This window comes from Rhinoderma darwinii, chromosome 1, assembly GCF_050947455.1.
Source record: "Rhinoderma darwinii isolate aRhiDar2 chromosome 1, aRhiDar2.hap1, whole genome shotgun sequence".
In the NCBI taxonomy this organism is placed as follows: domain Eukaryota; kingdom Metazoa; phylum Chordata; class Amphibia; order Anura; family Rhinodermatidae; genus Rhinoderma; species Rhinoderma darwinii.
In genome coordinates this window covers 210,092,455-210,117,486 of record NC_134687.1, presented here as the reverse complement: position 1 = coordinate 210,117,486, position 25,032 = coordinate 210,092,455, and the positions used below count along the sequence as shown (strand labels likewise).

The 25,032-nt window shown below is 42.7% G+C and overlaps 1 protein-coding gene across 1 annotated transcript in view; it reads right to left on the bottom strand.

The window, feature by feature from the left end:
- RASGEF1B (RasGEF domain family member 1B) overlaps positions 1–11,536 on the bottom strand; it is a 456,059-nt gene extending 444,523 nt beyond the window's left edge. Inside the window, exon 1 of the mRNA XM_075861356.1 lies at positions 11,189–11,536. Coding sequence (XP_075717471.1) covers positions 11,189–11,257 — 69 coding nt within the window. The 5' untranslated portion in view covers positions 11,258–11,536. The remainder of the gene's footprint in view (positions 1–11,188) is intronic.
- Positions 11,537–25,032: the final 13,496 nt, after the last annotated feature.

The window sequence follows — 25,032 nt, the reverse complement described above, 5'->3', positions numbered from 1 at the left end:
CAAGCAGGATCCACGTACAGGAAATTGGTTGAGGAAATATGTGAGGTGGATGTTACAATACGAAAAAATCTACTACCTAGCAAACACTAGGAATGTAGAGTTTGAGGAGTTGTGGGGACGTTGGTTGCAATAGGAGACTGGATGTATTCATTCGTGAGGGGGAGGGGAGGAGAGAGAGATGGATATGTTTTATTTTTGTTTTTTGTTGTTGTTTTGTTTGGGGATGGGATAATACAAGGTTGCAATATGGTAAGATAGACAAAAAAAATCATACCACCCATCATCTCTCTGCAGATCATACAGTGACTAAATTACTGATTAGAGGCAGAATGAACATTTACGTTAAGTGATTTACAGGTAACATCTCAGATTCTAGTTGTTCTTTTTCTCTTTTCTTCCCCATCCTGTCCAGACCTCTAAGATTACTTCTCCCGGCCACAGCCCATTTCTGCACTTTGCCGCTTAGATGTCTTCAGCTTTTCACTTTTAAAACATTTCTGCACCTATAAACGAAGATAAAATTCTCATGGTGCCACACACTTCGCCCCTAAATATAATAGCACTATACACTGTGTCCCTGATTATAATAGCACCATACACTGTGTCCCTGATTATAATAGCGCCATACACTGTGTCTCTAATTATAATAGCACCATACACTGTGCCCCCCCCACACACAGTTCCCTCTGTAGATAGTGCCCCCCATAGAGCCCCCTGTAGATAGTGCCCCCCATATCGCACCCTGTAAACAGTGCCCCACATAGAGTCCCTTGTAGACAGTGCCCCACATAGAGCCCCCTGTAGACAGTGCCCCACATAGAGCCCCCTGTAGACAGTGTCCCACATAGAGCCCCCTGTAGACAGTGCCCCACATAGAGCCCCTTGTAGACAGTGCCCCACATACAACGTGTCCCTTATAGAGCCTCCTGTAGCTAGTGCCCCCATAGAGCCCCCTGTAGATAGTGCCCCCATAGAACCCCATGTAGATAGTGCCCTTCATAGTAGCCCCTGTATATAGTAGCCCCTGTAGATAGTGCCCCACATACAGCCCTCTGTAGATAGTGCCCCAAATACAGGCCCCTGTAGATAGAGCCCCACATATATCCCCCTGTAGATAGTGTCACACATATAGCCCCCCTGTAGATCGTGCCCCACATTTAGCCCATTTCCCTGTAGATATTGCTCCACATATAGCTTCCCTTCAGATAGTGCCCCACATATAGCCCCCTGTATGTGCCCACATTATTCACAGCAGAAATAAGGAGTCAGTTCTTGGTAATTCTACAGGGTGGGCCATTTATATGAATACACCTAAATAAAATGGGAATGGTTGGTGATATTAACTTCCTGTTTGTGGCACATTAGTATATGGGAGGGGGGAAACTTTTCAAGCTGGGTGTTGACCATGGCGGCCATTTTGAAGTCGGCCATTTTGTATCCAACTTTAGTTTTTTCAATTGGAAGAGGGTCATGTGACACATCAAACTTATCGAGAATTTCACAAGAAAAACAATGGTGTGCTTGGTTTTAACGTTACTTTATTCTTTCATGAGTTAATTATGTCATTATCGGTGTCAGGTCCGAGCATTCCTAGATGAACAGTTTCCTGGAAAGTGGATTGGTCGTCGTGGGCCAGTTGAATGGCCCCCTAGGTTTCCCGATCTGACCCCCTTAGACTTTTATCTTTGGGGTCATCTGAAGGCAATTGTCTATGCTGTGAAGATACGAGATGTGCAGCAACTGAAACTACGGATACTGGAAGCCTGTGCTAGCATTTCTTCTGCGGTGTTGCTATCAGTGTGGGAAGAGTGGGAGAAGAGGGTTGCATTGACAATCCAACACAATGGGCAGCACTTTGAACACATTTTATAAGTGGTCAGAAACTTGTAAATAACTCATGAAAGAATAAAGTAACGTTAAAACCAAGCACACCAATGTTTTTCTTGTGAAATTCTCGATAAGTTTGATGTGTCACATGACCCTCTTCCCATTGAAAAAACTAAATTTGGATACAAAATGTCCGACTTCAAAATGGCCGCCATGGTCAACACCCAGCTTGAAAAGTTTCCCCCCTCGCATATACTAATGTGCCACAAACAAGAAGTTAATATCACCAACCATTCCCATTTTATTTAGGTGTATCCATATAAATGGCCCACCCTGTAGAATTACCAAGAACTGACTCCTTATTTCTGCTGTGAATAATGTGGGCACATATAGTACTACCGTGCTGTTTGTCCTTGTAAATAATGTGGGCACAGACAGCACAACTTATCTGATTTACCCTGTAAATATAGTAGACACAGATAGACTTGACTCCTTGTCTCTCCCTGTAAATAATGTAGACACAAATATTATTGCCATCTTGATTCTGCCTGTAAATAATGTAGAAACAGATAGTACTGCCTCCCTGTATCTCTGTGTAAATTAAGTAAAAACAAAGAGTATTGCCTCCCTGTCTCTCGCTGTAAATTATATAGACACAGATAGTATTGCCTCCTTGATTCTGCCTGTAAATGATGTAGAAACAGATAGTACTGCCTCCCTGTATCTCTGTGTAAATTATGTAAACACAAAGAGTATTGCCTCCCTGTCTCTCTCTGAAAATGATGTAGACACAGATAGTATTGCCTCCTTAATTCTGCCTGTAAATAATGTAGAAACAGATAGTACTGCCTCCCTGTATCTCTGTGTAAATTATGTAAACACAAAGAGTATTGCCTCCCTGTCTCTCTCTGAAAATGATGTAGACACAGATAGTATTGCCTCCTTGATTCTGCCTGTAAATGATCTAGAAACGGATAGTACTGCCTCCCTGTATCTCTGTGTAAATTATGTAAACACAAAGTGCATTGCCTCCCTGTAGTAATGATGTAATGATGTAGACATAGATAGTTATACCTCTGACCATTTAAATACCAATTTGTTGGGCATTTTAAGCCCCACCCCTGGATTGCCCAGGAACCCATTAAAACTGTCCAGAAGTGTTTAACTTAATGCAACTACTGTAAAGGTAGCAAGGACAAATACTGGCCCTTGAAGCCATTACTTACCTACCAATAGACCCAGAAGAAAAGCCTGCTCTTCTGGAAGTCAGAAAAGCCTCGTCCCGGACATCCTGGAGAGTAGGCATGTATGTTTTGCATCATACAGGTGCATTTATTTATATTTAGAGATTTGATTCAAGCCATACAATAAAAAGAAAAAGAATAAGAATACTTTGATATTGTTTTTTATTTATCTGAGTTAATAACTGTTTACTGGGAAATCCCTGAGGGGGGAAAAAATTATTCAGCAGCAATGAATCTTTGCAATTTATGATCAAATAATTTACACTTTACTTAAAAAGGGATTCATTTTCTTGAAGATTAAAATGTGGGCAACAGTTCAAAATGTGAATAGGTCTACAACTAATATCAGATATTGGCTTTTACTAAAAGAGGTTGTTGTTTTTTTGTTTAGATATAAGTTGTGTTAACCCTATATGACAAGGGGTGTTTTTTTGGCCTTCAGAGCAAAATGTCCCTTTTTTTTTTTTTTGTTTCCTAGACAACATCAAAATGTTTTGTTTCTTTTTTTTTGCAGGACTAATGGGTATTTCTTATTATTTAAAACTGGAGCTAATATCCATTAATTTTCTAAGTCTTTTTCAGGAAAAAATGTATAGGAACCAAAAGAAAAACCAATCAGCGTCATGCACTTCTCCCCATTCATTTACTCTGCACAGAGTGATCCTGCGTTGTTCACTATGTGCTGTCACACACAAACGTTACCAAAGTGTCGGGATTGTGAATAGACATCCCGTCCTGGCTGGAGGTGATGTCTATTCACTGTCAGGACACTTTAGTAACGTTATGTGTGAGTATGTGACAGCACATAGTGAACAATGCAGGGTCACCATGTGCTGAGTAAATGCATGGAGAGAAGTGTATGATGCTGATTGGTCAGCGTCATACACTTCTCTTTGCAACGCCCACTTGGTCAAAAGTAAAAACACGCCCAGTTGATAAATAAAAAACACAGTTGTAATCTACATTACAACGCCGATCATATTATGTAGGAGATAGGGCACTTATAATGTGGTGACAGAGCCTCTTTAGTAGATGGAATTCCCATTTAACACTTTGGCACCCTTTGGCCTTAATCCGGAAATTGAGCATTTTGTCTTTTAATACATTTATTATATATTTATTTATGATGTATTTACTAGAATATGAATATGTTCTGAATATGTTTACTAGAATATAGAATATGTTCTGTGTAAGTAATGCAGTAATCCAAATAAGAGCCTAAATTAATTATTAAGAAATAATAATAATCTGGTGCATTTGGAGTTGTCTGGCTGTTTTTTGTCTGCTATAGGCAGCCATAAATATGCACTACTAATTTGTGACTTTTTTAACCTTTGATGAATAAGGCTAAACGATCATTTATAGCTTAACCACATCCACTTTTCTTGCCTGTTCTCTTTTTTCGAAAATAAAATTGTCACAATTTTTTTTTGCACAATTTTGACTCTTAGATGCAACTTTTTAACCTGTGCGATTTCCACCAAAAATAGTCTAAACTGAATAATAAATGTGGGGTAGTATATTTTTCTCCTCTAATATTTGTTTAACTTATTATGAGAACATGAACTTAATAATGGCATTCCCCTAAATGAAAGATGTCCACAACCCAAAAAAAATGCAGCAGCTTACGTGGTCTCTAGTGCATGTGTTGATTTCACTTTTGCAGTCATACAGCGTGTACTCCATTACACTTTGGTTGGTACGTCGTACATGGACCAACTGGCTGGGTTGACCTGAGACAAAAGTTTCTATAGAAGGATGAAGACTTTGACGTCCAACTAATATAGAAAGTTGCTAAGTTGTGCATTGTCAAGAGTGGAGTGGCCCTCCTAATAGATTGTTTACATCAGGAAAGCTAAAGTTGCAGACTTTACTTCCACACTCTTATAGGGGTAGTCTAATTTAAAACACCCATTTTCAAATACCCTATAAGGGTATTCTGAGTTAATAGTTAATATAATTATAGTTATAATATATATTAACTATAATAATTCTTAGAAATGTACCATTACAGTTAAACGTCTGCGAGGGACCTCACAACTCCTTTAATTGTTAGAGTGCATCTGTTACATGTATTCATTTGGGGTCGTATTTTATGTCATTTTAAGTGACAGCATCATGACAACGTTAAGAATTAGTATGCAGTGTGTTTGCACTGTTATCTTCATTGCATAAATTGTTTAATGATTCTTTTTTTAAAAAATGAAACTACTTTACGCCCTTTTTTTTTTCTATTGGGTATATGTTCTGGGACCATTAGTGAAGCACTGACAGCAGGAAAAAAATCCACTCACCATACATCTTATATTATATCCAGTTCCCTGAGATTTAAGGAGAAGAATTAAGAAGTAAGGATATTACCTTTTTTGCCCTTATGATGTTGCCTGTGATTGTGATTATGATACCACTTTGGCTTACTTATGCAATATATAAAGCATTTGTAAAGCTGCAAGTTTTCCAAGCTTATGAAAAAAACAAAAAAGTACCTATATCTGTATCTTAATGGTCACCAGATGGTGCCACCATAGTTCAGAAGAAGGTCATTTGACTTTTCATTATATTGCCCAGCTCTGTGCAGCACTGTTGTTTTTATTATGCTAGGGTTAGATGTGGGTGGGATTAACATGTAAAGCACTACAGCTCCCATGATTCCTTTCTCACATTCATTGCCTCTATTTACAGCTGTCTGCATGCCCCACTATTACAAGGTGTAAAGTGGTGCTGTTTTTACTGTCTGCAGTATCTGCTGCCCAGCATGTGAAACACGCGACCCCCCACCGTGGCCCCCCCTCGTGACCCTACCCCGCGACCCGCCCCCCGCACATCTGCTGTAACTGTGTGTGTGTCTGTGTGTAGCAGCGCTCTGTGTGCGCGCGTGTGGCGCCGCTGTGTGTGCGCGTGTGGCGCCGCTGTGTGTGCGCGTGTGGCGGCAGTGTGTGTGCAGGCGCAGCGGAGCTCTGTGTGTGTGCGGGCGCAGGGGAGCTGTGTGTGTGTGCGCAGCATAGCTGTGTGTGTGTGTGTGTGTCTGTGTGTGTAGTGTGTGCAGCAGAGCTGTGTCCTATTTTTGTGCAGTGGAATATGCACGGCCGCCGCTGATCCTTCATAGCCGCTTATCAGCTGTTTTGAAGAATCAGTGGCGAGCGCACACCCCCTCCGCACACACAAATCCCCCCAAACATGCAACTGCACCACACACAACCCCACCCCACTGTTCTTTAGTACGCAACACGTTTTTTAAAAACGCATGCGTAAAAATCTGACGGCTTGCTTTCCCATTGATGTAAATGGGAAGCTTAATCAAGCGTTTGGCGCTTTTTTTTGCGTGTTTTTTTACTCATCTTGTATGCGCTTTTTGATGCATAATTAGGATTGCCATTGACTATGGGAACATTTGGCTCGTTTTACGTGCAAAGGAATTGACTCGACACATCTTTATTTACACAACGCGTTTTTAAAAACGTGTGTGTAAAAAAGTGCATTGTATGTACTAACAGCGCACTTTACCAATTATGTAAATGAAAAGCATAATCAAGCGTTTTTTGATGTGGTTTTTGCCACGTAAAATGTGCAAATACATGCCGTGTGAACCAGTCAACTGAAAAGTCATGTGCACACACAAAATAAAAAACGTCTGAAAATACGGAGCTGTATTCAAATGAAAACTGCTCCTGATTTTCAGCCTTTTGTTTAGCAACTCCACTTCGGAACAGAACGGCATATTTCCCATTGAAATCAATGGACAGATGTTTGGAGGTACCGAGGTACCGTTAGGGTATGTGCACACGTAGTGTTTTCAGACGTTTTTTTGCACATCATTTTCAAAAAACATTTGTAAAAAGATGCACGTTTTTGGAGCCCTTTTTCATTCACTCTATAGAAAAATAGCTCCAAAAACGGCCGTGAAAAACGCAAGTTTGATTAAAAAGCGGCTGAAAATCAGGAGCTGTTTTCGCTTGAAAACAGCTCCATATTTTCAGACGTTTTTTTAGTAAGCGTGTGAACATACCCTTAGCCTTTTGGTGTGTCCTATAGCTTCTGCCAGCTGCATTGTACAATCACTCCCAAAATTGCAGCCGGACAATGCTTAGCCATTTGAAGACACCTTTTCCTGGCTTGTAGCCAAAAATAGGAAGTGGGGGTGAGATTCCCTCCCACATTTACGGCAGCTGTGAGTCAGGTTACTTTGCCTTATTCACCTTGCTGTAATTCTGGGAAGTGCTCCCTCTGGTGGCGAACATAGGAAAACATGTCAAAATATTATTTAATTTGTAATACTTTCCACCATGTGGAAGAAAAAAAAATACTGCATAAAACTTAAAAAATATAATAGAAATAAGTAACTTACTTAAAAAAAAAAGGTTTAATTTGCGACACATTCCCCTTAAAGAGGCTCTGTCACCAGTTTATAAGTGCCCTATCTCCTACCTAATCTGATAAGCGCTGTAATCATGAATGAAGAGAAGTGTATGACGCTGATTGGTCAGCGTCATACACTTCTCTTTACTACACCCGGTAAAAAGTAAAAAAAACGCCCAGTTGGTCATTAAGAACTAATTAGCATAAATCGAAAATTGTTCATAGCTTGCTAAAAAATTAGCGTTTTTCAAAATAAAAACCACTGTTGTTATCTACATTACATCGCCTATCAGATTAGATAGGAGATAGGGCACTTATAAACTGGTGACAGAGCCTCTTTAAAGTGGCATTTCAGCTACAGTCAGTACGTTAGTAGTAAGTGTCTACTCTTACTGCAGTGAAAGTGAACCTGTCATCTCAGTGAGGGCAGCATAAAGTAGTGACAGTCACACTGATTTCAGCGGTCTGTCACAGTGGTCTGTTAAATAGTTTTGGAAAACGTACACTTTAATCTTTGGCAGCGTAGCGGCCAGCGCAGCCATTGGAGAGTTACGCTTATTCATGAGCTGTTGTTCCACCCGCCGCTGATTGACAGGTTTCTTCCTATGCAAAGCAATATATAGTGGATCATTTATAACAAATGTTGATTATATTATTCCTTTATTCTTCGTTATAAATTTAATAAGGTTCTGTGCAATACTTGCACAAATCATTAAATGGATTAACAGAGTTTGGATTCTTGGATAGTTTAGTACTACAGAATTTCCAGAGGAAGTTGTCAAAGCAAAGTTGTTGCAATTTGAAAAGTCAAGTAATGCGTAGTCTACCCATTTAGTTTCTTTGTGGATTAATGTATTATTCTACAGTATTTAAACATGCAGCTTTGTAATCTAATTCTGACAGCAACTTTTTAGTTTGACTGCAGTATTTTTTAATAGGATTTAATTGTTGGAAAGCAGAACTAAACCAGAGCTTAAAGTGAAACTAGGCAAATGTTAATAATTAGTTAAAGCTATTTGTTTAATTCGTTCTTTCACTCTGGTCGCTCAAATGTTAGTTTCCAAGTGCATTTTAGGTCTTTAAAGGGGCTGTACCAGAATCGGCAATTATCACCTACAACAGGATAGATACTAAAGGTCTGATTGTTGGGGTCCCACAGCTGGGATCCCCACCAGTCACGAGAACGCGGGTCCCAAACCCCCCGTTCTTCCTACTCACTGCTCGACTGCAGTAAGGAGGACTTTGAATGGAGTAGTGGTCAAGCATGCGCACTGCCACCCCATTCAAAGTTTATAGGGCTGACTGAAACAGCCAAGTACAGTGTTCGACTGTTTCCATCAGTCCCATAGACATTGACTGGAGCAGCGGACGCATGCTCTAACGTCACTCCATTCAAGCTCCTCCTCACTGCGGGGGATGCCGTGAGGAGGAACGGGCATTTGGAACCACTGTTCTCGCGATCGGTGGGTGTCCCAGGGGTGGGGCCCCCAGCGATCAGAATGCTATCACCTATCCTGTGGATAGGTCATAATTTTCAACATAATTGTCTATTCTGGTACAACCCCTTTAACATCACAGGCAAAAACTAAATATCTGCGTGATACTGGGCTGCAAAGGAGAAGTTGCCATAACAATGCCCCTTCTCTGACATTACATCCTGCTCTGCAGCTAATTAATGCTGTACCACACAGACCTCCTGATCTGCCCACACACTATATATGACTGTAAGTACCACATCGATAAATATATAAACAGTCCCCTCTCAAAGATTGACAATCTGCCAACACATTTCAGTAGACTATGATAGTAAAGAAACCACTGTGATCTCTCATGTTCTCAGTAACAGGGGTTGTTTGTTTTTTTTCAATTTTTCTTCAAATCTTAGACTACAATCAATGATGAAAATCAACTAAAAATCTGAAATTTCAAATCTAACTTTGCGAACATGAATCTTCCTTTATGCTGCAGTATAACAGTTCTGAAAACATATTTCCAATAACTGTAATAATAAAGTGCATCAGCTGTCTAAAATCTAGGACATAAGTGATTACCTTCTTAACATCGCACAACAAAATAAAATCGAACATATGGTAAATGTTAACATGCCTTGTCATTCTCCGTGATGACTTCAATTAAATACACTGTTATTTTCTACTATTTAAATGTACATCTTGGAACCAAGAGATTCCCGAAAATGAAATTATTAAACTCCCTTGTGCAGAATGGCTCTGTTCACACTGTCAGAGGCTCTGGATGGAGTCTCAATCTGCATTTCTGTCATATTTGACGGGAAGAATAGCGCGGCATGCTATTCTTTTTCTCAAAACGACAGACACCATAAAAGATATTGGTGGTAGTAGCAAATATTCAAACGAGAATACCATTACAACTCAATAATTGTCTTCCATAGATCATTTCCTTTTAACTTTCTTATAATTATTGAAAGAGGAGAGCAGCATAAGTAGTATGAAGGAGGTAAGTGTTGTATAAGTGCGCTGTGACTTGTACTAGTACAGGGACCCTGTGGGTGGCACTAGTACAGAACAACAGTAGTTCGTGCTAGGACAGAGTAAAAGTAGCTGGCACTGCTAGAGCGGCTGTGTGACTGGCAATGTTACAGGGGTATGAACACCTATATGGGTAGTTCTATTTTGTGCACACTCTACAGTGTTCTTATTTGAACAAAATATGGCACTATATATGCAACGTATGGGAGTTTTAATTGTGCACTGTATGGGTGCATTATTTAGAACACTATGTGACATCATTATTGGGGCACTGGCTAATATTTTGTCAGGTATGGCTTCGGGCACGGTATTGCACTATGATGTGTGATATGTACGGCAGTATCATATGGGAATTGGATGGTGCTATTATTTTGAGCAGCGAATTATGTGGGCACAGACATTTTAAGTTGACTTTATATCTTTTTACATAGATAGACATTGCTATGGCTATATTGCTAAAAGGAGCCTTTGGATGTTTATTCTTTTTTAAAAACAAACTTACCAACATTACAAATATGTATGGATGCCTGAAATGTAAATCTATTACTGATGCGTAAACATTTTTTCAGTGTTTAGTTTCATTTTATGGAATGAATCAAGTTAATGGAAAAATCCAGTTAGACTATATAAATGTAAGGGCTCGTTTAAAAAGACTGTCACTTTCTATCTGAGCTATTCTGACAGCTAAAAACATACCGCCCATCATATTATCAGCCATGTGCACATTGCTGAAATAATATACTGCAATACAACCTATTTCATCAGCTGACACGATTCAACTACACAAACTGGATGGCATAGACAAAACAGTAAATGGCTACAATGTAAAATACATTGATGAACAGTTCTATCCTAAAGATATAAATTCCAAGACTTGATACCACCGATTAGAATGTGCGATGCATTGAGAACAGACAGTATTGACAGACAATTCATTAAATCTCTCCTGTTGTGATACTGCTTTAAGACTCTGCAGTGTCCTACACATGTTTGTAAAGATTGTCGGCATCATTGCACAATATACTATGTGTAGGTTTACAAATATGAGGCAAGCCCTATAATATGATCAATCCTTAAGGCTGGTACCCGAAGTCACCTTGGTTTCTGCATCTTCAATGATTTTAAAGTTGTCTGCAGCATCCCTTGAGAATATAAGCCAGACAGCATGCAAGGTGGAGCGGTCCAGCAATGCAGCATCCCACCCGCTATGCCACATGGTGAGCACCCAGCACCCTCATCGCCTTGGGGACTCACCTCAAATGTAGGAGACGCACCCTTGTCTCTCAATGTGCAGCCCAGAAGCTCTGCAAAAAACTTTGCCATATAAAATCAGTGTATCTGACCAGCAGATATCCCAGAACAATTCTAGTGAAGGGCTTAATATCCAGAGTTGTCCGGAAAGATGTTTTCAGCATCTGGATAAGAGCACAATTTCCATATCTCCCATCCAGCCGGTGCTGGCGATGATGTGAAGGTGCAGCTCCAAGAAATGTCTCTGGTCCAGCATTGTCAGGCTGTTAGATAGACACATAGGGACTTGAAAGGAGAAATCACCAGCACTGTCTAGGCTTTTGATGTCTGCTCCTAGCCTTTCCAGCTGAATGTCACTATTACCATAGTAAAAAAGAGAAGGGCCCTGCAGAGGGGGTAAAGAGAGGGACAACACTGCAGCACCCAGGGAAGATTCGTGATGGTGAGAAGAAACACTGCTTCAAACTCTTTGGGATTTATGGCACCGGCTGCAGCTCTTCTGACTTCTGCTGCATATTTACACAGCTTTACGTCTGTCCTAGTCACTGTATAAGGGTATGTTCACACGGCCTATTTACGGACGTAATTCGGGCGTTTTTGCCCCGAATTACGTCTGAAAATAGCGCCTCAATAGCGCTGACAAACATCTGCCCATTGAAAGCAATGGGCAGACGTTTGTCTGTTCACACGAGGCGTATATTTACGCGCCGCTGTCAAATGACGGAGCGCAAATAGACGCCCGCGTCAAAGAAGTGACCTGTCACTTCTTTGGCCGTAATTGGAGCCGCTATTCATTGACTCCAATGAATAGCAGCGCTAAATACGGCCGTAATTGACGCGGCGTTCAAGCGCCTGCACATGCCTGTACGGCTGAAATTACGGGGATGTTTTCAGGCTGAAACATCCCCGTAATTTCAGCCGTTACGGACCCCCGCCGTGTGAACATACCCTAAGAGTCAAAATACCAGCTTCCGTTCTATTCTATATATCATTCATGGCTATTTTTATTTCAAAACATTTATTTTGTAGCAATTTTTTGCCTTTCTATCTACATTGATTATAATCGCTACAAGTAGTAAGTACATTTTTATTTAAAGTGACCCTCTAGCCCCCCTCAAAAAAAAATTGACTATAGATTGGTCATCTGGTCCATCGGAAGGCAGTGGAAGGGGTGGGGGCGTGTCTTAGACTTTAACAAAAGATCTCCATAGGAAACTCTGAGACAGAGGCGACTATTTTGGATACCTGAAAACAGGGGACCAGAACACAGGAAAGGAGGCCAAATGATTGAGGAGGGGGCAGCAGATGACTTGACTATATATTTGCAATGTATTGTCAAATTATTTATTTTTTGGCTGGAGGGTCTCTTTAAGGAAATTATATATTTCTGCTCATTTTTCACTTTAAGACCTAGTTCACACACAGTTTCTTGGCAATATTTTTGATGCCGAAACCGCGTCAGAAACTGCGCCAAAACCGCGAGCGAAAAAAAAGCGACATGCCCTTTCTTGCTGCGGTTTAGTCTCTGACCTCCCATTGAAATCAATGGGAGGCAGAGAAAGCATTTTTCGATGCGTATTTTGCTCGTGGCGCTCAATGGCCGCGGCCAAAAAACGCAGCGGAAAACGCAGCAAAGAAAGTGCAGGCAGGTCAAAATCTGCCTCAAAATTCCTGAAGGAATTCTGAGGCAGATTTTTCTGCCTGCAAAAAACTCAGTGTGAACATACCCTTAGGCTGGGTTCACACGTGGCGGATTTCCTCTTGAATTCCGCAGCGGACACTCCGCAGCGTTAATCCGCAGCGGAGCCGTTTCTCCATTGACTTCCACTTTAATTTAGAAGTGTTCGTTTAGACGATGCGTAAAATTCCGCTGCGGAGCATAGGCTGCGGAGCGGAATTTGGTATCCGCAGCATGCTCTGTCTGTTGCGGAGCAGTGGCGGACTGGTTGCGGACTCATGGCGGAATTTCTCCATTGACTTCAATGGAGATTCTAAATTCCGCAATGAAGTCCGCAGCTGTCATGCACATGTTATGTGTGCTGCGGATGCGTCTTGCTTTTTTGCCATGACATTTCTTCATTCTGGCTGGACCTATGTATTTCTAGGTCTACAGCCAGACTGAGGAAGTCAATGGGGCTCCCGGAATTACGGGAGCGTTGCTAGGAGACGTCAGTAAATAGTCACTGTCCAGGGTGCTGAAAGAGTTAAGCGATCGGCAGTAACTGTTTCTGCACCCTGGACAGTGACTACCGATCCCAATATACAGCAACCTGTAAAAAAAATAGAAGTTCATACTTACTCCCTGCTTCTGTCTCCAGTCCGGCTTCCCAGGATGACGTTTCAGTGTAAGTGACGGCTGCAGCCAATCACAGGCTGCAGCGGTCACATGGACTGCCGCGTCATCCAGGGAGGTCGGGCTGGATGCCGAAAGAGGGACGCGTCACCAAGACAACGACCGGTAAGTATGAAATTCTTTTACTTTCACTAGGGAAAGTGCTGTCCCTTCTCTCTACCCTGCACTGATAGAGAGAAGGGAAGCACTTTTCCCGCAGTCCGCAGCAGCTAGTCCGCATCAATTTACTGCACATTTTGGGCAGATCCGCAGCCGTAATCCGCAACCCGGATTAGGTGCGGCATTGATGCGGACAGTTGCGGAGGAAATCCGCCACGTGGGGGCATGCCCTTAGAGTTTTATAGGCTGTGTGCACTATTGCAGCCAATTTTGTTTATTGCTCCAATGCATCTAAAATACGAAAATTAAGGTACTTTAAAAATAGTCTTAATTAACAACTACCATTTTAGGTCTACAGCTCCTATGCAGACCTATGTGTTTTCACAGTTACGGACTACGTACAAACCCTGCATAGTTGGAACTTTCAGTCGTGTGCTTTACACACATTCACTCTTTGTATTTAATGGGTACAATGAAGCTACTGAAATAATGCTTGGAAGTTACTACCAGTTTCAGGTTACAGGATAGTGGATGCATTTCTATTTCTGTCTTAAAATGAACATTTAAAGTGTAACTAAACGTTTGACAAACTTCTGACATGTCATAGTGACATGTCAGAAGTTTTGATTGGTGGTGGTCCGAGCACTGAGACCCCCACCAATCCCTCAAACGAAACGGCAGAAGCGCTCGAGTGAGCGCTCAGCCGTTTCGTGTGTGTTCGACTTTTTCCGGAAAGCCAATGTATTGGAGTACAGGCTCATAGACTTTCTATTGAGCGCGTACTCTGATACATCGATTTCTGGAAAAAGCTGAACAGACATGAAGCGGCTGAGCGCTCGCTCGAGCGCTTCTGCTGCTTCGTTTGAGCGATTGGTGGGGGATCTCAGTGCTCGGACCCCCACCAATCAAAACTTCTGACATGTCACGATGACATGTCAGAAGTTTGTCAAACGTTTAGTTACACTTCTAATCTAAAGTTAGCAGCAAATACAGGTGAAAGGAATGGGGCTGCTGCTATCATTTACACACATGTGCAGGGCCGGCCTTAGGATAAATGGCACCCCGTGCAAAATTATCTTTCGGCGCCCCACACCATCATAAAAAATGCCCCATAAAAAAGTATAATGCCCCCCACAGTATAATGCCCTATATAGTGCCCCCACACAGTATAATGCCCCTTTAGTGCCCCACACACAGTATAATGTCCCTTTAGTGCCCCCATAGGGTATAATAATAATATTTAATATAATATATTATAACCCCTTCAAGGACACAGTATTTTGTCCACTAATTGTGCCCACACAGTATTATGCCCCCTAAGTGCCACACACAGTATTTTGCCCCTGTAGTGCCTCTACATAGTATAATGTCCGCTTAGTGGCCTCCACACATTATAATGCCCCCATCCCCTGGCTGCCACACAGCCCCCCCTTATAGATAGTGCCCCCCCGTAGATTGTGCCATACAGCCTCCCTGTAGACAGTGCCGAAATCCCCCACCTCCTCCTTGTAGACAGTGCCATACAGCCCCCCACCTCCCCCTTGTAGACAGTGCCATACAGCCCACCACCTCCCTCTTGTACACAGTGCCCCCACCTCCCCCTTGTAGTCAGTGTCATACAGCCCCATTTACCCCTTGTAGTCAGTGTCATACAGCCCCCTACCTCCCCCTTGTAGACAGTGCCATACAGCACCCCACCTCCCCCTTGTAGACAGTGCTATACAGCCCCCCACCTCCCCCTTGTAGACAGTGCTATACAGCCCCCCCACCTCCCCCTTGTGGACAGTGCCCCCAAACAAAATTGAAATTGTACTTACCTAGACCCTGTTCCCACGACGAACGAAGCTTCTCCACAACAATGACGACGGGATCCTTGCGTAGGCCAGCATGATCCAGTGATCAGCCTGTAGTCTAGTACAGAGTTTCCCAACCTTTTCGGACTTGAAGCACCACATGGAAAAAAAAAAATCCTCAGGGCACCCCTACCAAAAATTGTTTAGAGAAAAACATAAAAAGTCTAAAAACAAGAACTACACTCTTAAGTGAGCTTCACACGAACGTGTTAAACGTCCGTGGGATGGCCGTTGAAACAGCGGCCGTCCCACGGACCTATGTAATTCAATGTGGCCGTTCACACAGCCGTTGTTTCAATGGACCGTGCAAAGGGTCCGTGGGAAAATGTCCTATCTTTTCACGCATCCCTCCATAGACTCTCAACTATGGTGGATGCGTGACATCGCGTCCCACAGCGCTGAGCACGGATGCACCTCGGACGTGAAAAACTGCAGTTTTTCACGTCCGAGGTGCGCAGCGCTCATGTGAATCAGGCCTTGTTCACACTGAGTTTTTTTGCAGGCAGAAAAATCTGTCTCAAAATTCCGTCTGGAATATTGAGGCAGATTTTGACCTAAGGGTATGTTCACACGTAGTCAACAAAAACGTCTGAAAATCCAGAGCTGTTTTCAAGGGAAAACAGACCCTGCTTTTCAGACGTTTTTTTACCAACTCGCATTTTTCGCTGCGTTTTCACGCCGTTTTTGCGGCGTTTTTTACGTCCGTTTTTGGAGCTGTTTTCATTGGAGTCTATGAGAAAACAGCTCCAAAAACGTCCAAAGAAGTGTCCTGCACTGTCCAGCTGTCCAGCTGTCAAACGACGACGCGTAAATAACAGGTCGTCTGCACAGTACGTCGGCAAACCCATTCAAATGAATGGGCAGATGTTTGCCGACGTATTTGAGACGTATTTCCAGACGTAAAACGAGGCAAAATACGCCTCGTATACGTCTGAAATTTGGCCGTGTGAACATACCCTAACTGCTTGCCGTTTGCCGCATTTTTCGGTGTGATTTTCGGCCGCGGCCATTGAACGCCACTTTCTTTGCCTCCCTTTGATGTCAATGGGAGGTCAGGCATGGCAACGCCCAAAGAAAGGGCATGTCGCTTCTTTTTCCTGCGAAATCAATGGGAGGCGATTTTGGACGTTTTTTTGCCGCGGCAAAAAACTCAGTGTGAACAAGGCCTTAGGGTATGTTGACACAGCATTTTTTGTAAGCCAGAAAAAAACGCAAAAATGAAAAGGTAAAATAACGCTGTCAATTCAAAATCTTTTTTTGAATTGACAGCGTTATTTGACTTTTTTTTTGTGTTATTTTAAGCCGTTGAAGCTAATGCAAAAGACGCAAGCAAAAAGAGCACTCTAAATTTTCTGCCTCCTATTAATTTAAATTGGAGGTCAGAGGTGGAAACCACTTGAAGACCATCGGCCCCCCTCTCACAGTAAAATAACCATCAGCCCCTCACTCACAGTAAAATGACCATCAGCCCGACACTCACAGTAAAATGACCATCAGCCTTCCACTCACAGTAAAATGACCAACAGCCCGCCACTCACAGATGCCCCCTGTAGAAAGTGCCACACAGCCCCTTGTAGATAGTGCCACACAGCCCCCTTGTAGGTAATGCAACACAGCCTCCTTGTAGATAGTGCCACACAGCCCTTTTGTAGGTAGTGCCACACAGGAGGAGAGAAAGCACGGCCGTGACAGTGATTCAGAGGGGTGCCACGACTAGTAGATAGCAGAGCAGGGAGATACCTCCCTGCTCTGCTATAGTGTTCAATAGTATCTGCATCCTAAGGATGCACAGGGCCCCCATCCTCTTAGGGCCCACTATAGCAGCCACAGCGGCTGCTATGGGGCCAGAGGGAGCCTGTGTCGCCTGGCACATAACATTTATTCCCGGTGGCGTCGTTAGCACCGGGCGGGCCCCGATGATTTAATACGTGTATATATATATATATATATATAGCCATTGGGACTCTCTCTAGGGGCAGTATCCCCAACCAGAGCATCGGCAACACCATTGCCAGGAATTCCGCTCCAGGAGGAGCCACTGACGTCACTGTCCATATATGGATAGTGACGTCAGGGATTCCCTTTAGGAGCGGAATCCCTGGCCATAGCGTCGGCAACACTTTGGCTGGGGATTCCGCTACCGGAGGAACCACTAACATCATTGTCCATACATGGATGCAAATCAGCAGCACAGGATAATTTCTCTAAAGCGGGTGCACGCCTCCTTTGTCACAGTCTGAAAGTGACCCCTCAATCAGGACAAAAGGAAAATGAGGCAGCACTACCAAATATTTGGATAAAGATGCTTTTATTCCACGTGTGTGCAACGTTTCAGCTCAGTGTGAGCCTTTCTCAAGCCTTTCTCATACATGGACAGTGACATCAGGGATTCCTTCTAGGAGCGTAATCCCCGGCCATAGTGTCGGCAACGCTCTGGCAGGGCACTCCGCTCCAGGAGGAGACCCTGTCGTCACTGTCCACCAGGGTACCTGGAAGAGCCGGGCACAATCCAGTACCCGACCATGTGTAGTGATGGTCAGGTACTGGGGTGTCCGCAGGCTGGTATTATTTGGCTGGGAAAAACAGTGGACCTTCCCACCCTGGTAATGCTAGCCTGCTGCTGCTATGTTGTGTCTGGCTGGTTATGAAAATTAAGGGGGACCCCACCTCATTTAAAAAAATAAAATAATAATAATTGGACAAAACGATGTGGGATACCCCCCATTTTTCATAACCAGCCAGATACAACATAGCAGCAGGCTAGCATTACCAGGGTGGGATGGGCAAAGGTTTCTGGCCTTTCCCAGTCTAATAATACATATCTAATAATATCACTACAGATGGTTGGGTACTAGATCGTACCGAGCTCTTCCAGTTACCCTTGGTGGCGGTGGGTACCGTGATAATAATGTGGGTTGGTGCTAGCCTTTTCACTGGCTAACATTAAGCCCCGCCTTAGTAATGGATGCTGTCAATCAGTCAGCGACCATTACTAAGGTGGTAGTTATACATTTTTTTAAAAATACAAGGACATAGAAAAAATATTTTATTTAAATAAATAAACCCACACAATCCTCATTAACCATTTTATTGAGAATAAAAAATACACTGTCATCGAAGCAGTCCTCGAATCCGAAGAAGCCCAACAACAGAACCTGTAAAATAACATAAATACAGTATTTTTTCCAACTCCAGGGCATCCTTTCTATGAACTGGAGCCCAAAACTGAACTGCATATTCTAGATGAGGCCTCACTAATGCTTTGTAAAGTGGTAATATTATATTCCTGTCCCGCAAGTCCATGCGTCTTTTAATACACGACAATATCTTGCTGGCCTTTGAAGCAGCTGATTGAAATTGCATTATGTTTTTTAGTTTATGATCTACAAGTACACTCAGATTCTTCTCAACAAGTGACTCTCCCAGTGTAGCTCCCCCTAGGACATATGATGCATGCAGATTGTTGGTACCCAGATGCATAACTTTACATTTATCTACATTAAACTTCATTTGCCAAGTGGATGCCCAAACACTCATTGTGTCCAAATCAGCTTGATTGCAATTTACTAACATCTTCTATAGACTGAACAATACTACATAGCTTGGTGTCATCTGCAAAAATGGAAATAGTGCTATTAATCCCATCCTCTATATCATTAATAAAAAAAATGATTAATAGTGGTTCCAGCATGGAACCCTGGGGTACACCACTTAAAACCGTGGACCATTCAGAGTAGGAATCATTGACCACAACTCTCTGGATACGGTCCTTGTGCCAATTCTAATTCCAATTACAAACTATACTTAATAAACCTATAGTCCTTAATTTACCCATTAGACGTGTATGAGGGACAGTGTCAAATGCCTTTGCAAAGTCATACTATTTTTTGCCATATAATCCTGTATATAGTCCCTCAATAGCCCCTCAAACATTTTTCCCACGGTTGATGTTAAGCTAACTGGTCTATAATTATCCGGGGAAGCCCTTTTTGAAAATAGGCACCACATTTGCCTGTGACAGTCCCTTGGCACTATACCAGTCACTAGAGAATCTCTAAATATTATGAAGAGGGGGACAGAAATAACTGAACTAAGCCCTCTAAGAACTCTAGGGTGTAACCCATCTGGTCCCCGGTCTTTGTGCCCATTTATTTCTTTTAATTTAGCTTGGACCATATCTACATTCAGCCAATTTAGTATATTAATTGATGTATTAACAGCACGGGCACTGGCTACATCAGCTGTTCTTTCTTCTGTTGTATATACATCGCGTTCCAAATTATTATGCAAATGTTATTTTTCGCTGATTTTCCTAAATAGTCGATGCAAATGACAGTCAGTATAATCTTCAAGCCATCAACCGTTGGAGTATAATGCAAATTTTATTGAACAAATCTCCTAATGATAAGATTTTTTTTTTAAAGTAAAAAACTCAAAATGCACTGTTTCAAATTATTATGCACAACAGAGATCAAAACATTTTAAAAGTTGTAAAGAGAACTAAAATGGTAATTTGTTGAATTTGCAGCATCAGGAGGTCATATTTACAGAAATCAAAAGCTCTTTCAATCAAAAAACACTTAACAGGCCAAGTTACAAGTTAACATAGGACTCCTTCTTTGATATCACCTTCACAATTCTTGCATCCATTGAATTTGTGAGTATTTGGGCAGTTTCTGCTTGAATATCTTTGCAGGATGTCAGAATAGCCTCCCAGAACTTCTGTTTTGATGTGAACTGCCTCCCACCCTCATAGACATTTTGCTTGAGGATGCTCCAAAGGTTCTCAATAGGGTTGAGGTCAGGGGAACATGGGGGCCACACCATGAGTTTCTCCCCTTTTATGCCCATAGCAGCCAATGACACAGAGGTATTCTTTGCAGCATGAGATGGTGCACTGTCATGCGTGAAGATAATTTTGCTACGGAAGGCACGGTTCTTCTTTTTGTACCACGGAAGAAAGTGGTCAGTCATAAACTCTACATACTTTGCAGAGGTTATTTTCACACCGTTAGGGACCCTAAAGGGGCCTACCAGCTCTCTCCCCATGATTCCAGCCCAAAACACGACTCCGCCACCTCCTTGCTGAAGTCGCACCATCCACTACTCCATCCATCTGGACCATCCAGGGTTGCACGGCACTCATCAGTAAACAACACGGTTTGAAAATTAGTCTTCATGTATTTCTGAGCCCACTGCAACCGTTTCTGCTTGTGAGCATTGTTTAGGGGTGGCCGAATAATAGCTTTATGCACACTTGCAAACCTCTGGAGGATCCTACACCTTGAGGTTCGCGGGACTCCAGAGGCACCAGCGTCTTCAAATACCTGTTTGTTGCTTTGCAATGGCATTTTAGCAGCTGCTCTCCTAATCCTATTAATTTGTCTGGCAGAAACCTTCCTCATTATGCCTTTATCTGAACGAACCCGTCTGTGCTCTGAATCAGCCACAAATCTTTTCACAGTACGATGATCACGCCTAAGTTTTCTTGAAATATCCAATGTTTTCATACCTTGTCCAAGGTATTGCACTATTTCACGCTTTTCGGCAGCAGAGAGATCCTTTTTCTTTCCCATATTGCTTGAAACCTGTGGCCGGCTTAATAATGTGGAATGTCCTTCTTAAGTAGTTTTCCTTTGATTGGGCACACCTTGCAAACTAATTATCACAGGTGTCTGAGATTGATTACAATGATCCAAAGAGCCCTAAGACACAATACCATCCATGAGTTTAATTGAAAAACGAATAATTCAATGTTTATGACACTTAAATCCAATGTGCATAATAATTTGAAACACGGTGTACAGAGCTAAATAACCCATTTAGTAACTCTGCCTTCTCATTATTTGGGCATTTTTATTTTCATTGCTGTTTTGTAACAAAAGGATATCCTTATCCTGTTGCCTAGTCCTCTCCCCACAGTCTATTTCTATTTCTCCCCCCACCAATATAGTCTGACCCCTCTCTAACCTGACTACTCCTTTATTTTCTAGTTTAAATATATATATATATATATATATATATATGTATATATATATATATATATATATATATATATATATATATAAATACCAGTATAGAACGTAGTAACGGCACCAGGACTTCAAAGCAGATGAAAAACAGGGTGGATTTATTCACCTCAACAAATAACAGCAACGTTTCGGTTCAACAGGAACCTTTCTCAACCGTTCAAAAGTTCAGGGTCACTTAGAAATTCCCTTATTTTTGAAAGAAAAGCACAGTTTTTTTTCAATGAGGATAACATTAAATCAGAAATACACTCTATACATTGTTAATGTGCTAAATGACTATTCTAGCTGCAAACGTCTGGTTTTTAATGCAATATCTACATAGGTGTATAGAGGCCCATTTCCAGCAACCATCACTCCAGTGTTCTAATGGTACATTCTGTTTGCTAACTGTGTTAGAAGGCTAATGGATGATTAGAAAACACTTGAAAACCCTTGTGCAATTATGTTAGCACTGCTGTAAACAGTTTTTCTGTTTAGAGGAGCTATAAAACTGACCTTCCTTTGAGCTAGTTGAGAATCTGGATCATTACATTTGTGGGTTCGATTAAACTCTCAAAATGGCTAGAAAAAGAGAGCTTTCATGTGAAACTCGACAGTCTATTCTTGCTCTTAGAAATGAAGGCTATTCCATGCGAGAAATTGCCAAGAAACTGAAGATTTCCTACAACGGTGTGTACTACTCCCTTCAGAGGACAGCACGCACAGGCTCTAACCAGAGTAGAAAGAGAAGTGGGAGGCCCCGCTGCACAACTGAGCAACAAAACAAGTACATTAGAGTCTTTAGTTTGAGAAATAGACACCTCACAGGTCCTCAACTGGCAGCTTCATTAAATAGTACCCGCAAAATGCCAGTGTCAACGTCTACAGTGAAGAGGCGACTCCGGGATGGTGGCCTTCAGGGCAGAGTGGCAAAGAAAAAGCCATATCTGAGACTGGCTAATAAAAGGAAAAGATTAATATGGGCAAAAGCACACAGACATTGGACAGGGGAAGATTCAAAAAAAGTGTTATGGACAGACGAATCGAAGTTTGAGGTGTTTGGATCACACAGAAGAACATTTGTGAGACGCAGAACAACTGAAAAGATGCTGGAAGAGTGCCTGACGCCATCTGTCAAGCATGGTGGAGGTAATGTGATGGTCTGGGGTTGCTTTGGTACTGGTAAAGTGGGAGATTTGTACAAGGTAAAAGGGATTTTGAATAAGGAAGGCTATCACTCCATTTTGCAACGCCATGCCATACCCTGTGGACAGCGCTTGATTGGAGCCAATTTCATCCTACAACAGGACAATGACCCAAAGCACACCTGCAAATTATGCAAGAACTATTTAGGGAAGAAGCAGGCAGCTGGTATTCTATCTGTAATGGAGTGGCCAGCGCAGTCACCAGATCTCAACCCCATAGAGCTGCTGTGGGAGCTATGGTTAGTATTAGATACAGTGGCTCAGCAGACTTTATCACATATTATAGGCTTAGATATAGGGCCCAGTACGCTGACATTGCACCTCCAGCGCTGGACCCAGGAAGATAAGTATAATAATTGCTTTGCTTATTATGTTACTATTTTTTTTTTTGTGTCTTTGTGTTTTCTTACAGGTTTGGTTGTTGGACTACTTCGGATTCAAGAACTACTTCGATGGTGGTGGTTTTTTCTATTCTCAATAAAATGGTTAATGAGGATTGTGTATTTTTTTTTTTATTTCAATAAAATAGTTTTTTCTATGTCCTTGTATTTTTTTAAACTTTATTACTACCTCCTTAGTAATGGCAGTTGGCTGATTGACAGAGTACATTGCTAAAATGGGGCTTAGTGTTAGCCAGTGAAAAGGCTAGCACTAACCCCCATTATTACCCCAGTACCCACCACCACCAGGGTTACAGGGAAGAGCCGGGTAGAATCCAGTACCCAACCATCTGTAGCGATGGACGGGCACCGGGGTGGCCGCAGGCTGGTATTATTAGACTGGGAAAGGCCAGAAACCTTGGCCCTTCCCATCCTGGTAATGCTAGCCTGCTGCTGCTATGTTGTATCTGGCTGAATATAAAAATGGGGGGAACCCACATAATTTTTTCCAATTATTATCATTATATTTTTTTAACTGACGTGGGGTCCTTCCATTTTTCATAACCAACCAGACACAACATAGCAGCACCAGGCTAGCAATAACAGGATGGGAAGTCCCGCTGTTGGTTGCAGTCTCTTTCCTGCATTTGAAGGGATCGGGTGTGTCTGGTTTGAGCTCTGTGCTGCTGGTGTGCCTGTGTGAGGCACTTGCTGGATCCCAGCAACAGTGCTGATTCTAAGGTCCCCACTCCTTTCCCAGGGCGAGTCCCCGGGAGGAAGCAGGAGGATGCAGTTTGAGGTCCTTGCTAGGCACAAGTCATCATGCAAGCAAAGGCTGTGAAGGTAGTTGTGACCAGTGGCGTGAGGCGCTCGGAATGGGTTGGCATAAGTGTGGGCTCTTCAGGGGACCTCGGCCCTGGTCAGGGCAAAGAGGAGGTGGGTCAAAGCCAGCAAAACCAGGGGAGCCGGGTCTCTGCGAAAGGGGAATCAGCAACGAAGGTGTTGCAGGAGTAGCATCCCAGGCGGCCGCCATTAGATCTTCTGGTGCTATGTCCAGTACAGTGGCGGGAGCTGCTTGCATGAGAAGTGCACCGGCAGAGCAGGCCGGGACAGCGAGGAGTGCCAAGAATGAAGCGGTGGGAGCCGCGAAGAAAGGGGTCACAGCTATGGCCTTGGCTAAGACTGGGGACCTGCCGGATTGGGCCATACTGGGATCAAAGGAGTCTTTCTCTATATTTACAAACAGGGTGACGACGGTTATAAGAGAATAACAGCAAGCTGGGAAGTATTTTACATGGTTAAGGACAGAGCTGAGAAAGGCTTGCATTCTGGCTGACAAAGTAACAAAAAGGAAGAGACCGGCTCTATCTGAGAGGGTTCACCAATTAAAAATACAGATCTCGGACTTGGAAGACCGGAGGGAGATAATTTTCCGCAACTCCGGTCCCTTCATTGAAAAAAACTCGCTAATGCTATCCGTTTTTACGGCAATAGAGCGAGCCAGGCAAGGGTGGACTGCTTCGGGCCCAGCCTTGGTGGGGAGCCAGGAGATTGAACAGCCAGGTAGTTCGGTTATTCTTTGTGCCCAGAAATCAATGGGATCAGTGGCAGAGCCAGGAGGAGATGTGCCTCAAAAGCACCAGTCCAGTGGGGCTCAGTGAGTTGCGGAGTTGGCTGGAAAGCCGGACAACGTGAAGGTCGTGGTAGCAGGGGAGAAGTGGTCAGGATCAACACCTGGCATCCCCCTTCTGAGTAGTAAGAGTGACGTGACATCCAAGGTTGTGCTGTTACCTGCAAAGTTAATCTTTTCAAAATCCAAAGTGGTGAAAGAAGAGAAAGAAAGAATGAATGAAGAAAACAACATTGTAGCTGGTCTGGCAGCAGAGAGTGTGGCGGATGGGGGAAAAAACGCAGGGAGGAGTGGGAAAAATGCATGTGGTGTGAAT